Source organism: Heterocephalus glaber, unplaced genomic scaffold (assembly GCF_053883595.1).
Source record: "Heterocephalus glaber isolate CG9 unplaced genomic scaffold, H.glaber_assembly_v1.0 deba00001532, whole genome shotgun sequence".
In the NCBI taxonomy this organism is placed as follows: Eukaryota; Metazoa; Chordata; class Mammalia; order Rodentia; family Bathyergidae; genus Heterocephalus; species Heterocephalus glaber.
The window spans coordinates 33,619,931-33,636,462 of NW_028258330.1; the positions used below are offsets into that span (position 1 = coordinate 33,619,931).

At 34.9% G+C, this 16,532-nt stretch overlaps 1 protein-coding gene and 1 pseudogene across 1 annotated transcript; one reads left to right on the plus strand and one right to left on the minus strand.

Moving 5' to 3' along the window:
* The first annotated feature begins 5,333 nt into the window (after positions 1-5,333).
* LOC147824757 (olfactory receptor 7E24-like) lies at positions 5,334-5,786 on the plus strand. Its single transcript, XM_087189011.1, has one exon. The coding sequence runs from the start codon at positions 5,334-5,336 to the stop codon at positions 5,784-5,786; it is 453 nt and encodes a 150-aa protein (XP_087045137.1).
* Positions 5,787-6,855: 1,069 nt separating this feature from the next.
* On the minus strand, positions 6,856-7,796 carry LOC106008258 (olfactory receptor 7D4-like; annotated as a pseudogene).
* Positions 7,797-16,532: the final 8,736 nt, after the last annotated feature.

Consider the following 16,532-nt stretch of genomic DNA (forward strand, 5'->3'; position numbering starts at 1 on the left):
TCATTTGCATCTCTTGAATGACCAGTGATGTTAAACACTTTTTTCATGTATTTATTTGCTATCTCTAATTCTTTGTCTGAGAAATGTCTGTTGATTTCAGATACCTAATTTCAGACTGGGTCTTTAAATTTGGGAGGTCTAATCTTTTTAATATTCAATATTAATATATTCTAATCTTTTTATACATTCGAGATAGTAGACCTTTGTCTGAGGAAGAGAAGGTGAAGATTTTTTCCCAAATTGTGGGTTGTCTCTTCACACTGCTGCTGGTTTATCTTTCTGTTCAGAAGCTTTTTAATAAGAAGAGAACCCACTTGTCGATTGTTTGTGCTAGTTCACCGACAACTGAGTTTTTGTTCATAAAATCTTTTCCTACACCAATGTTTTCAAGAGTTCTATCTAACCTCTGTTCCAGCCACTTCAGCATTTCTATTTTAATATTTAGACCTTTAATCCATTTTTGATTTTAGTTTATTGCATGGCAAGAGATATAGGTCTAGTTTTAATCTTTGGCAAGTTGAAACCAAATTTTTCCAGCACCATTTATTAAAGAGGCTATCTTTTATCCAGTGAGGGTGTTTGGCTCCTTTATCAAAGATGAGATGATGGAGTGTGTCTGGAGTTATTTCTGCATCTTCTAATATGTTCCATTGGTCCTCAGGTCTATTTCTTTACCAGTACCATGCTGTTTTTATCACAGTAGCTCTGCAGTATATTTTTATATGAGGATGAAGTTTCTTTGTGTTTTAGCATGCAGAGCTCATCACTGGACAAAGTGCATGGGTAATTTGGAAGTATTTATAAAGAATCAAGAGATGTAAGTGACTGATTTTTATTGGAAAATATAGTGAAATTTCACGAGCATTAATATTTGGAAATCAGAAATATATCCTCCACCAATATCTTATATACAACTTTTTACATCAGTGACAGAGAAGCACAAAAATTTAGGCAAGATTAAATAAACTTACAGGTTAAATGAGGTCCCTCTCTTTCAGATGATACTGTGTATTAGTTAAAGGAGAGTTTAAATCATTAGCAATTGTAACCTAATCAATTTTGGGGAAGAAGGTGTTTTCTTTCTTACATACATTAATTTTAGGTACTTTTAAAGTATGTTTTTAAGAAAACTGCTTGTGGATTCATCAAACATTGACCTTGAAACACTGAGAGGAAAATCTACCTAAAAAATTCTTGATAAAAGATTCCTTTGAAGACAAGAATGCAGAATTATGAAATTTTGAAGAAATGCCAAGTACTCAATTTTCTTAGGTAATTGTTCATATCTCTGAAGAATATTAATGCTGATGTAAAGGTTATTAAATATTTCCCTCTTCATATCTATAATGGTCACATTAATTTGGCCTTTTCTAAATGCTAGCAAGTATTCTAAGAGAGTTATTTTCAAATCTTGCTCAAGAAAGTAAAGTGAAATCTTAAAATGTAAGTATTTTTATTAAAGTTACTGGCTGAAATCTAGAGTATCAGTACATTTTTATTCATATATACATATATATTACTAAATTAGAACAAAGAGCTATGCAAATTAAATTATACTTAAAATATTTTCTTATAGCAGCCATGTAAGTTAGGTAATTCTGCTCCCCATTTTACAGACAATTTGGGATTACATTATTCACAGTTGTGCTTACAAAACGTATTGTAACTTTTTCTATTGCAGCTGAGTTTTAAGCTGTGTTTACATTATTTCATATGGTATCTGTTTAATGTGTTATTTCCAATTAAATGACAGTGTGACCTGATGAAAAAATGTGTCCCACTTTACTTTGCATAGCTGAAATGAGAGAAAAACAATTTCCATATTAACAAGATTGATGAGAAAAATCTGCGGGTTAGAACTAGGAAAGGCTAGACACAGGCAGGACCTGAGGACTTTGTTTCCTGTGTCATCACCTGCACACAAGAGGGTATATTATCAAAGTAAACAATGTTTCCAAGATGCTGTAGAAAACAGGGTCAATAGAGAGATGTTCAAATAGCAGATATTTTAATGATATTGTGTTATATATTAAATCTGTCTTAAATTTGAAATTTCAAAAATGCTACTTATCATTTGTTATTTTTAATTATTGACAGGGGCAGTGTGCACTAATGCTACATTTGTGATCACTATGCACAAGATTAGGTACATATATTTAAATCACTATATGTAAATTTGAATTCACCAAAGACAAGGTGAATTCAAATTTACCAAATTAATTTGATGAACTCAAGTTCATCATCAAATAGTTTATATGAAAACAAAGGCTGAGTCAGCTCTTACATCCTTGAAAGATGAAAATCAGAAAACTCAATACAATGAAAATTTCTCTGAGATAAATATCTTAATGAGTTTTGAATATGAAGAATTAACTTAAATTTAATTTTCAGAGTGCAGTCAGTCTTAGATTTTATAGAATTTGTAGTTACTTTAAGGTAAAGGAGGTTTTTTTCCATTTTCTGAATATAAAATAGTAAATAATTGAATGGTTTAAAGTTTTTTTCCAAAATAGAGTCATATTTGCTTAAATTAGAATGTCTTAATAATTTTCTATAATTTTTTGTAAAAAAAATAGATTGTTGGTAGTATTTTACTGGTATCAAAGACTTCAGAACTGTATGTCTTTGGTCTGTTTAAACTGTTCAGTAGAGTATCTATAATATATGACTGTAGAGAGGAAGTAGAAAACAAACCATCCAATAGTGAGTCCTTGATGGTGGAGTTTGTCAAAGTAGAACAAAACTGCTGAAGGATTTGAACCTCATTCAGAACTACTTTTCTTGTGAATACTTGAATTCCTAAAATATACTCAATTTTTGTGCTATTATTGCTTTCATTTTTCCAATGATTTTTGGTTTGTTTGAAAAGTCACTTAAGCACTATGGGAACAAAAAATCTACAAGAGTCTTTTCCTAGGGTATTGTCTAAAATTTTTTGGAGTGCTGGTTTGGTATTCATGAAGTTCCTGAGGTGCTCTTTATCATCAAAGTATCTTATTTCTCCATCAATCTTGAAAGATAGTTTTGCAGGGTACATCAATCTGGGTTGGAGGCTGTTTTCTTTTAGGGCTTGAAATACAACACTCCAAGCTCTTCTTGCCTTGAGGGTTTGCATTGAGAAGTCTGCTGTGATTCTAATGGTCATTCCTTGTATGTGATTTGTTTCTTTTCTCTCACTGCTTGAAGAATCACAACCCCAGGAAACCCAGCAGAATGAATCCATTGGGTGTGACAAATTAAACACAAAGGAGGAGAATCCAACAAAAAGAAAAAGTCATGACAAGGCTTTTAAAACTTTTAACTTCATCTCCCTAATGAGTGTATAACTCAATCTTATTATTGTACTGATTAGTATTTTTCTGATTCTAGAGTTGCACACCATTCCTTGTGCTATACTTGCTATTCATCATCTTCTTATGTCTACATTTTAATTGGGTTGTCTCATAATGAGCTGTAAGAGTTCTTTATATATTCTGGTCATAGGTTATATGCATTGGTATTATGGTCTGTTTAAGGACTACTTTTCATTGTAATGGTGTCATTTAAAGTTCTAAATATTAATGGAATCTCATTTATCAATTTTTTTTATACATCATGTTTTTTGTATCCTAGGTAGTTCTTGCCTACCCTGAATTCATAAATATTTTCCGTTATAATTTCTTCTTAAAGTTTTATACATTTCGGCTTTCTTATTTAGGTTCAAAGATCCCTTCAAGTTATTTTCATGTATGGAAAAAAAGGGTTGAGGTTAATTTTTTTATATGGATACCAGGTGTTCTAGTGCCATTTGCTGAAAACACTATCTCTTCCTTGGCTCGAATTGAGTTTATATTCTATAAAATGCTAATGTTAAATAATCTTTCAAAACTCAGTGGACCATATATGTGTGGTTGTATTTCTAGATTCTCTGTTTTATTCAAATGATCTATATGTCTTTCCTTACACCAACACTTCCTTGATTACTGTAGCTTTAGAAGAATTCTTAAAATTGGTTGCTAAATGTCTTCCAACACTGTTTTTGTTTTTGTTTTTAACTTTTCTGGGTCCTTTGTACTCCTACATAACTTTTAAATTTCAATATCCAGTTCTTCATTTATAGCAAGTATACAGAGACTTGAATGTTTATATATACCTTGTGTTTTCTAATCCTGCTAAATTCAAGTACAAGTTCTAGGGGATCCTAGAGATTTCTTAGTATTTTCTCTACAGATGATCATTTCACCTACATATAAAGATTGTGCTTCTGCCGTGCCAATCCTATCCTAGTTGTGTCATTTTATTGCCAGACTATTTTGGTGGAGACTAGGTTTCAAAGTTTAATGGACAGATAAAGAGTAAGCATATCTGCCCTTGTTCCCCACCTTAAGGAGAAAGCATTGTATCTTCTCCATTCATATAAGGCGTTCTTGCTGGAAGTATGGAGCACATGCCTTTAATTTGTTGAGAAGTTTCTGTTCTACTTCTAGGCTCCTGATAGCTTTTACCATGAACAGCTGTAGAATCTGGTCCAATACTTTTTTTCCAACTAGTGACAGGATCATATGGGTTTTTCCTTTCCTCTGTTAAAATGATGACTTTTGGGGGTGGATCTTCCAATGCTGAACCAACACTGTTATCCCTATAACAAAACCACTTTCTACAGCCTGCCAGATCTGACTTCCAATAGTTTGTTTTGTGAAACAAATTTCTATGTATGTTCATACTTTTTTCTTCTATTATCTTTATCCAGTTTTAGGATTAGCACACTGTTGAGTTCCTAAAATGAGGGGAGAAGTGTTCCTCCTTTTTTTATGCTTTGTTTGATATAATATATCAGTTAAAATGTATATTAGCCTGCTGTTGTCATATACGTAGGTTTTCAAGCTAGAAATATTCTTTCTTTAATAGGTGCTATTCAAATTTTATATTTCCTCCAGAGTTAGTTTCATTAATTTGTCTTTCAAGTTACTTCTTAGAATCTGTTAAATTTATTTCAAAAAAGGTTTTTGTAATATGCTTTCTATATCCTTTTAAATTCTGTAAAATCTCAGGTAATGTCTCCTAGATTTTAATATTGTAATTTAAAAAATGTATAACTGATATTGTGTAACAGGAAGAAAAGGTCTAAAAGAGCAGGGGGATTGGGAGGGGTAGGGGAAGGGGAAAAAAGGGAAAGGAAAAATATGAGAAGAGAAAAAAAGGAAACAAGGTCTTTGAAAATAGGGAAGGGTGGAAGGGGTGAAGGGCGGGAAAGGGATGGGGAAAAAATAAGAACCAAGAGACTCATGTAATGGTACAAGATCCCAATGATGAATGTAACTGTATTTTATACCTAAAATGTACCAATAAAGTTAATGGGGAAAAATCTAAAAGAATTCCATCTCCTGGGCTTCTCAGATGATTCAGACCTCCAGCCCATGCTCTTTGGACAGTTTCTGTCCATGTACCTGGTCACAGTGCTTGGGAACCTGCTCATTATCCGGGCTGTCATCAGTGATTTCCACCTGCACCGCCCCATGTACTACTTCCTCTCCAACCTGTCCTTGGCTGACATCTGTTTAATCTCTTCTCTGCTCCCAAAGCTTATTGTGGACATCCTAGCTCACAGCAGGGTCATTTCCTATGTGGGCTGCCTGACACAGATGTCTTTTTACATCCTATTTGCCTGTATGGATGACATGCTTTTGACTGGGATGGCCTGTGACTGCTTTGTGTCCATCTGCCACCCCTTGCATTATGAGACCATCATCAACCCTCACCTCTGTGTCCTTTTAGTTTTGCTCTCTGTCTTTCTTGGCCTTCTGTAGTTGCAGCTGCAAAACACAATTGCTTTACAAGTTACCTGTTTCAAAGATGTGAGAATTGCTAGTTTCTTTTGTTACCCTTTTCATCTCCCTGACCTTTCATGTTCTGATACTTCAATCATAACTATACTCCTATATAGTTTTGCTATCGTATTTGGCTTTGTTCACATGTCAGGGACTGTTTTCTCTTACTCTAATATTATTTCCTCTCTTCTGAAAATGCCCTCACTGGGGCATGACACAAAGCCTTTTCTACCTGTGGTTCTCTCCTGCTAGTTTTCTTATTTTATGGAGCAGGCCTTGGAACATATCTTGTTTCAGCTGTGTCATATTCTCCCAACAAGGATGAGATAACCTCACTGCACAATGTTGGAATGAATATGGTGCAACTGAATCAAGGTACACTGCAGGCCTGCACCATAAAGTAAGCAAGCAAGTGACAGGTGAGACCCATAGGTGGAAAAGCCTCTGCATGTCCTGCCTCATGCTATATCCCTCCAATTGGAAGAAATGATTTTATAGTAAGAGTAAAAGATCCCTGAGATAAGAAGAAATCCCAAGGTGGCAACAATGAAATATATGCTGATATATTTGATAGTAGATGCAGAACAGACAACACGAAGCAGTTCAGGAAAGTCACAGGAGAAATTGGCAATTTCCATCCCCTGAAATGTCAGGTGTGAGACACTCAAGTTATACAGCAGTAAGCTCAAAAGATTGAAAATACATACCAAACTAAGCCACAAAGTGAGGGTTTCTGGTGACCTGGTAAAGGAAGAGGTAAGAGATGGACAATAGCAGTCAGAGACCATCTTAGAACTTTTATCTGTACATATAAAAATGATACAAAGGGTTATCTTTGGAACATGAAGGGCCATCTGTACAGTGGAAATATTAATAGGGAATGACTGAAATGTGGTTAAGGAGAAACACACACAACAAGGCTTTAAGAGCTTTGGAAATAAAATAAATGAAGAAACATATCTTGTAGGAAGAAAAAAAGCCAGCATATTAAAATTCACAATGCTTGCCTAAGAGACCACAAGGTCCCTTTTTTTCTGATGTCTGTAGTTCACGAAAGACAAAGAGATGCTCTGCTGAGGAGTTTGCCCAGGGCCCCCTTCCCATCCTTGTTCTGCAGGATGTAGATGAATGGTTCAGTGTGGGGGTCACCACAGTGTACATCACAGAGGCATTCATGCTTGCCTGGGAAGAATGGGTAAAAACAGAGCTTAGGTACACCCCAAGTGCTATTCCATAAGACAAGGACACCACACAGAGGTGAAACACACAGGGGGAGAATGCTTTCTACCTGCTTGAGGACCAGCATATTCTCATTATGGAGAAGAAAATAAGAGAGTGAGAGAAGAGGATCCCGATCCCAGGAAACACACAGAGCAGGGCTGTTTCTACAAGCAAGACAAAGTTATTGATAAGGGTATCAGAGCTGGCTGCCTTGAGAACCTGAGATAATTCACAGAAGAAATGAGGGATTTCAGTGCCCATGTGGAAGGTCAATGGCTTCATTAGTAGAATGTGAAACAAGGAGACCCAGGCAATAATAAACCACGACATGAGAGCCAGGAGACTAGAGTGTCAACAGTTCATCATGACTCTGTAGTTTAGGGGGTGACAGATGGCCACAAAGCAGTCATAGGCCATCACAGTGAGTAGAAAATCATCCATTCCAGCAAAAAGGATTAAAAAATACACCCGAGCCAGGTACTCCATGTAGTAGATGTGTTTGCTTTGTGCCTGGAGTTTCACTAGCATCTTGGGCATGGTGGTGGAGGTGAAATAGATGTCCACAATTGACAGGTGGGAGAGGAAGAAGCATATGGGGGTGTGGAGGTGGGAGTCAGGGATGGCTGCCAGGCTGATGAGCAGGTTCTCAAGCACCATGAGAAGATGAATGGACAGGAACAGCCAAAAGAGTAAGGGTTGCAGTTCAGGATCATCTAAGAGATCCAGGAGGATGAACTTTGATATTCCTGTGTGATTTGCTGCTTGCATGTCAATAATTTTGCTCCTGAGAAACAAGCTATTCTTCCTCCAGTCAGGGGTTTGCATCCTTTGTTGAAGATTAGGTGGCTGAGTTGTCTGCAATTGTTTCTGAGTCAGTTGTAATGGTCTTCAGGTTTGTTTATTTCCAGTAACATGCTTTTTTTTAAATTGCAGCAGCTTGGTAGTTTAGTTTTGAGTTGGGGGTTGTGATACCCCCCACCTTGTCTTTGTTGCCTAGAATTGCTTTTGCTATTCTAGATCTCTTCTTATTCTAAATAAATTTTTGGATTTTTTTCCTCAAGTTCTTTGAAGTATGCTGTTGGATATTCAATTGGGATTGCATTGAGCCCATATAGCAGTTTTGGAGGTATGGCCATTTTCACTATATTGGTTCTTCCTACTCAGGAGCAAGGGATGTCTCTCCATTTTCTGATATCCTCTTTCATATCTTTTTTTCAGAGTGCTATAGTTTTCAGAGTAGAAGTCTTTGATTTATTTGGTTGGATCGATTCCTATAATCGATACATACAAAGTATTTCTTTGTTTGGATTCTATTGTGAAAGAAATGTGTTTCTGTTGTTTTTTTCTCAGTGAGTCTCTACAGTTGTTCACGTACAGGAATGCTATTGATGTTTGTGTGTTGACCTTGTATCAACCTACTCCACTGAATTTGATCAGTTAGTCTAGAAGATTTTGGTGGAATTCTTGGGGTCTTCTATACAGAGTATCATGCAAATAATGACAATTTAACTTCTACATTTATTTCTTTATTCATTTTCTTTCTTTCTCTTGTCTAATTGCTGTGCCTAATATGTCTAAACCTATGTTAAACAGGAGCAGGGATAGTGGACATCTTTGTCTTGTTCCTGATTTTTGCATAAAGGACTTCAGGTTTTGACCATTTAGTATGACTTTGGCTCTTGATTTTTCATCAGGTTGAGATGAAAACCATCTATTGCAAATTTCTTTAGTTTTTCTTTTATCATGAATGTGTGTTAGATTTTTTCAAATGCTTATTCTGCATCTATTGAGATTATCAAAAGGTTTTTGTACTTGGTTCTATTAATGTAATATATTACATTTATTGATTTGCATATGTTGAACCATCACTGCATCCCTGGGATGAGTCCCATTGGCCAGGGTATATGATCTTCTTGATGATCTTCTGCATCCTGTTTGCCAGTATCTTATTGAGGATTTTGGCATATAAGTTCATTAGGGAAATTGGCCTATAATTCTCTTTTTTACTTCTGTCTTTCTATGTTTTGGGGATGAAAGTGATGCTTTCTCCTAGAAATAAATTTGGGAACATAGCTTTCATTTCAGTTTCATTGAAGAATTTACACAGTAGTGGCAATAATTGTTCTCTAAATATCTTGTAGAGTTCAGCAGTGAAGCTATGAGGAACTAGGTTTTTCTTAGTTGGTAAGTTTTTAATTACATTTTCAATTTCATTAGTTGATATTGGATTTTTAGGACTTTTTTGTTTAACATTGGTAATTCATATGTGTCCAGAAAACTGTACCTTTCTTCTGTGTTTTCCATCATATGGGCATACAGCTTCTCTAAATAGGTATTGATGATCCTCTGGATTTCTGCTGGGTCCATTGTGATTCCACCCTTTTCATTCCTAATTGCATGGATTTGGGTCTTTTCTTTCCTTTATTTGGTAAGTTTGAGGGCAAGGGTTTCTCAATTTTTTTATTCTTTCAAAGAACAAACTCTCTGCTTTATTGATTTTTTTTCTGTCATTCCCTTAGTCTCCATTACATTGATTTCTGCTCTGATTTTTATATTTTCCTCCTTTGTATGAGCTTTGGGTTTTTCTTTCTCTTATTTTCTTAGAAGCTTGAGATTCAGCTTTAGGTTGTTTATTTGAGCTCACTCTGTTTTTTTTAATGAGTATTCAATGCTTTGCATTTCCCTCATAATCCCAAAGATTCTGGTATATTGTATTGGCATTGTTATTTAATTGTTGAAACTCTTTGATTTCTTCTTTAATTTCCTATGTGACCATTTGTTTGTTCAGTATTCCATTGTGCAACTTTCATGTGTTTATGAAATTCTTGTGATTTCTTTAGCTATTGATCTCCAATTTTATGGCACAATTGCCTGAATATATACAGTGGATAACTTCAATTCTTTGCACTTACTTAAACATGTTCCATTAGTGAGTGTGTGATCTATTTTGCAGAAAAAACCGTGTGCAGCAGAGAAGAATGTGCATTCTGAATTTGTGGCTTGAACACTCTGTAAACATTTTGTGAATCTTACCATTTTGTTCTTCTCTTCCTTCTTTCCTTATTTTTTCTTCTTTCTTCTTTCCCTTGTACTTCCATTTAAATTTTTTTCTTCCCTTTTTATTCCATCTTTCCTTCTCCTCCATTTGGACACTTTTATTTGATAATACTTATGACATTTATTTTTTTATGGATGAATAATATTGTAAAACGTGTACCCACAACCCATTTATCCATTCATCAATGGCTGGACACATGGGTGAGTTCCATTTTTTAAATATTGTCAACAGTGTTACAATAGATATGTATGCACATTTATTTGTTTGAATACTGTCATAACCCACATAATTGTGCATCCATCAATGATAGATGGGATGTTCTGTGATGGTCCTAAAACGATGATTGCAATCCTTTTAGAGATTTTAATGATACAAGCAGCCCTCTGTGGCAGCATGCCACCACTAACCTAAAACATTATATAGTTCTGTGATGTCCTGGTCATCTTTGTGTAACCACACACTATGACATTCACACAATGACAAAATTACCTAATGAAACTTTTCTCAGAACCTACCCTAGTTGTTAATCATCCAATAACTATACTTGTTTTTAATTATGAATGTATCCAGAAGTGGAACTAACTTCTAGGTTATGAGGTCAATTTATGTTTAATATCTTAAACAATATCCAAACACTTTTTACATTGTAATGTATAAAAATTCTACAGGCCTCACATTATTGCCAAAACTTTTAATTTTTCTGTTTAATAAAAAATTATAGCTTCTGTTTATGTGTTGTATTAATCAGCTTTCCTCACACCCACAAGTGAAAGGAAAACACATTTAATTTGACTCATGTTTTCAGGGAGTTTAGTCCATGGTTGCTTGGCTTTAGCAAAGAAATATGGTGGTGGGGTACAGTGTAGCACTGCTTCTGGTTTCATTTCCACAGGGAAGCAGGGCAAAGAAAAAGTTCCAGAGAGGGAGAGGTCATTATAGTACCTAAAGCCTTCCCTCCATGATCCCCTCTGACACACCCAGAAATGTGTTCCATCAATCAATCCCCTGGGAGGTTCCCAAGTCAATCAATTTGACCTAATGAAACTTAAATGTCACAGGTGTGAAGTATTGTCTCATTGTGCTTTTGATTTGAGTTTATTTTTCACTAAACATCAAATAAACAACAAGTCCTTGTTGGAAATTGCATTGACTTCTATGCAGAAATGATTTCAAAATTTTGTTTATTTGGCAATGGTGTACTGTTTACTTTTCCTTCTGATATATTCAATTTCTTTATAAATTCTAAATACATGACCCTTACCAGATCTGTTTGCAGATATTTCCCTTGTGTGTTGTCTTTCCATTTATTTCAAGTGTAACATATATTGTCACTAACTACACTTATCATGATATACTAGATCTCTTAATGTTATTTCTCCTGTCTAACTGAAATTTTGGGTGCTTCAATGAACACTTACCCAACTCCATGACCCACAGTCTCTAGAAACCATGATTTGCACTGGTTTCATGAGTTTGACTATTTAATATTCTACATGTGAGCTTCTGTGATGTTTATCTTTCTATGTCTGGCTTATTATTCTTAAAAGATTGTTGACAGACTCACTACGTTGTTTAAAGTAACTTTGTTTTGAATTTTTTTTTCTTTCATGACAGATTAGTGTATTACTGAACATACAGAATTTGCCAAAAATGGTACGTGCACTCAGGGAAAAGAAAAACTTGTATAACTATTTTAGTACTAAATTTATTGAGACATTGCATCACCATATAAGTCACCTTTTGCCTCTATAATTGCAAGAGGTGCCCAAAGTGATGGCCATTAACTTTCTAGACATTTATCAATAAGGCAAATTGCTGCTTGGGTAACCTTGGTCATTGAGTTTGATGCACATGCATTTTCAACTTCTTTAAGCATACCAGTATAGTGGGTTTTCTATGATATATGATATCATCTTATGTTGCCCATACCAGGATAACAAGATTTGTTAAAAAAAATCATAATTATTTTCTGAAGTATGTATACATTTTTGCCAGACTCTCTGTGCATTTATATTTATTTTCATTTACTCATCTGATTGCAACTCCTAGTTTGAGCCCATATCTTGGCTAGTATAATGAACCCATGATAATATATATGGACATAATCCCAGTCATACTGATTTCATATATTTTGGATAATCACACAGTAGAGAAATTGCAAGATCCTATCATATATCTAGCTTTAACTTTTTGAGGAAGCTCCTTAATATTACCATAATTACTGTAAATTTACATTCTCATTAATAGTGTTCAATGGTCTCATTTCACAAATCCTTACCAATATCTTCTACATTCATCTTTTGAATAATAGCTTTTCTAAAATATGGGAAGTGATATCTCATTGTGGTTTAACTTCCATCACAATCAAGATTAGTGATGTTAAAAGATTTTCACATACCTGTTATCCAGGTGCATTCTTCCTTTGAGATATGTCTATGGGGTACATTGACTAGCATACAATCAGGTAATTTGTTTACTTAGTGTTGAGTTGTTTGATTTCCACATAAATTGGTACATATTCCTCTTACCTCATTTATGATTTAAAAATATCGTCTCCATCTCAGGTTTTCTCTTCACTTTGAATATTACTTCCTTTGCCATATGGAGTCATCTAAATTTGAAGCTATTTTATTTTGCTGTTTTTGTTTTTCTTGGCTAAAGCTTTTCCCTTTGGTTTTCCTCTAGTAATCTTATGTGTTCATGTGTTACATGTAACTCTTTCATTCATTTTGAATTGCTTTCTATGTACAGTGTAAGGTAAGGGTCTAATTTCATTCTTCTTACTGTAGATATCAATCCCACCTCTGTAATTTATGGAAGAGTTTGTGATTTTGCCATGGTGTGTGCCTGGAACCATTGAAAAATAACAGTTAATCATAAATTTGTGAATTTATATCTTGGCTCTATTCTATTCCACTATGCTATTCCCTATCCCATTCCACTGTTTTGTGCCAGTTTTCATGTCAGTACCATGTACTGTTTCCTTCATAATATCTTTTGATGTATTAGACTGTTAATTCTGGTGAAAATCAAATTGTCTATTATTTGTGTTTTTGCTCCAGCTTTCGTGTCACATCTAAGCATCCATCACTACATTTAAGGTAATGAAGATATTCAGTTTTCATTGGTGAGTTTTGTGATTTTAGTCATTTGTAAGCTATTGATCCACTTTTTAAATAAATTCTGTTGAAGGTATGAGGTACATGTTAAACTTCTTTTTTAATGTATAATTTGTCTTCAGAAAGTTTCTGTTCTTAAACTTTATTTTTAAATATTTAATTGACAAATAAATTTGTACATATTTATGATGTACATATAATTCAAATCATTTGTAGTGTGTGATGAACATATCAGGATAATTGGCACATCTGTGTCTTGAAATATGTATCATTTTTTCACAACATTTAATTTCCTATTAGCCTTTTACAAGTAATTAATATTAGTAATTATTGCCAACCCTACATACTGTACTGGGCTGTAAAACATTAAAAGATAACTTTCATATCACTTTCATCCCTGTACCTATTTACCACCCCCTTCCAACTCACACCCCTACACCCTCCCAATCACACACACTCACACAGTTGCCAGTATCTGGTAACCAGTATTCTATTTCAATGAGATTCACATTCTTACCTTCTACACATATGTAACAGTGAGCAATATTTGTCTTTTATTGGTTCGTTCATTACACTAATATTATGGTCTCCAGTTCTATTAATGGAAGACTTTATTCTTTTTGTTGGAAATAATAGTTCTAATTGCTCAAATTCCATGTTTTATCCATTTATCTATTTATGGGCCCTTCAGTTGATTCCATATCATGGCTAGTGTAAAGAGCTGCAATGTATCCATATATTGAGAGATAGGGAACTAGTTTCATTCTTCCATATATAAACATCATTTTTCTCATCACCGTTATTGAAATCACTTTTCTCTTTCCAATGTGTATTTTCTTTATTCCTTTGTGAAAGAAGTGTAAATCAAAATAACATTGAGATTCCACCTCATCCCAATCAAATGCCTATCCTTAAGAATACAAACAACAATGAATGTCTGCAAGAATGGAGGTAAAAAGGAAACTTTCTAAATAGTTGGTGGGGATGTAAACTAGTACAACCACTATGCTAAAGAAAGCAAATATAGACACATCAGTCGATCCAATTGTATGACTCTTAGGTACATTTCTTAAACAATTAAAGGCAATATACTATATCGATATATGTATATCCATGATTAAAATGTCACAATTCACAGTAGGTAAGCTATACAAACCATATCCCCATCAACAAATGAATGCATAAAGCAAATGTAGCACACTTAAAGAATAGGACATCATTCATACACAAAAGTGAATGAAATCCCAGGGATTTAGCTTAGTGGTTCTGCCTCCTGCCTCACAAGTGCAAGGGCCTGAGTCTGACTCCTGGTATGAAAAAAAAAAAAAAAATCATGTCCCTCATAAGAAAATGGATGGAACTAAAGATCACTATGATAAGCAAAATAAGCTCCACAGACTTTGAATTCTGCATGCTGGTAAAATCAGCATCACATAAATGGATATGTGTACACCTCCCAGGACCTCAAACTGTATCCAGGCCTCATTGTATCATGGTTACAGCAGCCTATAAGTCCCTCACCATTCATATGGAGAAATGAATCCTGAGGAGGGAGCAAATTTCCCGGATAGCCCTCATTGAGGACAAATCCCAGGGCCTCCCTTCTCAAATTGTGTGTTGACATTTTTGTACCCTAGAGCTTGAAATGTGTGAGGTATACCTGATTTGTGACATGCTGTTGAGGCATTTTTCTCCTTATCTCTGTACAAAGTATTTATTTTCTTTTTAATGAAACCAATCTTTTCAGTTAAAATACCTTTAGCTACAACTTAACACACAGTTCCTTATGGTAAAACCTTACATATTTCAAATTTTTATCCTCTGAATTTTGTTCCAATTCTTGGCATAAAGTTGTTAAAATAACCCAGGCATACCCAGGCCACAGCCTGAATGTTGAGTTGCTTTTAAATGTCATAAGCCAGAAAATTAGTCTTCTCTCTTTAATGGATGGACAGAGGATAAATAAGTAGCTTCAAGAGATAGACAAAGCAATACTAATTTTCTACCAGAGTGTAATAGAAGTGACTTCTAGTACAATTGCCAATGGAGTCCTTTTTCCTAACTAAAACCTCCTGAGGTTGGCCCTTACTTTATACATTTCTTTTCATATTCTGGTTTTATGATCTCCAACCAAAATAACACATCAAATTCTGCTTATATTATTCTAGGGATTTTTGTATCTGAGAACTATGAACTTTCCAAAGAAACTAGTTCCAATGGCTTCTTAGCTACATGATCAGATAGAATCACTCTACTTCTCTGATACAAAATTTCTCTATTAGTTTTCCCTTGGCTGAAACACAATATTCAATACTCACAACCTAAAGGAAAATAAATTTACTTTGATTCAGTGTCTCAGAGATTTCAGTGCATGGCTGGCTTGCTATAAGTCAGAAATATAATGGTGCAAGCATGTTGCACAGTGAAGTTATTTAGGTCATGGTGCCTAGGAGGTAAATTAGGGAAGCAGTGACAGAAAGGAAGGAGTGAATTGCTTCAGCAGAAATGAAATTAACATTTGACTGTACATCTCCTTTTCAGTTTGAGTGGGAAGATCACAAACATTTTAGAAGATATGGACCACAGCAAATATACACTAGACAGGGACAAGATGAAAATCTGAGCTGAATTAACATGTTGCTGCACTTTCTGTGATTATAGACTGTTACCCACAACTGCCCTTCCTATTCTGAGTAAAGAAGGCAGCACATGTCATTCTGTCCTGTGATCAACTGGGAACTCCCAAAGAAGAGCAGGGTGAGCAAAGAGGGTCTTTGTGCAGTGACAGGGAAGAGATGTCTCAGACTGTGAATAGAACAGCTTTTCATCATTCTCTAGGCAGGATGTCCTGTGTGTGTGTGTGTGTGTGTGTGTGTGTGTGTGTGTGTGTGTTCACAGAGACCAATCTAAACAAACTCTCCCTATTTTTTACCAATAATTTTATTGTAGTTACATAAAAGTAGAGCCCTCCCCTCTTTTCTGGAAAAAGAAGACATTTTTAATTGGTGGATGACTGTACATATGAATTAAAATAAAACCTGAAACAAGTAATAGAACACATAGATCAGAGCCAGGAATCTCAGACTCCCTCATATATTGTTCATGATATTGTGCTTACCCTCATCCTCTTCCTTTTAATCTTCATCCCCTTCATAATCCTCTGGAATAGAAAGGAACAGTGGAGAGGGGCCCAGTTTAAGCTTTTGAGGGTGAGATGTCTATGAAGTGCAACATGTGTAGGAGGAAATTAAAAGTGAATGAGTAAGTAATCTGGAACCCTCAACCCGATAAAGGACATAAACTTCAGACTCTGCATAGATGAAAGCT

What these genes read in the sequence shown, in the direction of transcription:
- LOC147824757 (XM_087189011.1), top strand. Translation starts at nt 5,334, where the DNA reads ATGGGGAAAAATCTAAAAGAATTCCATCTCCTGGGCTTCTCAGATGAT.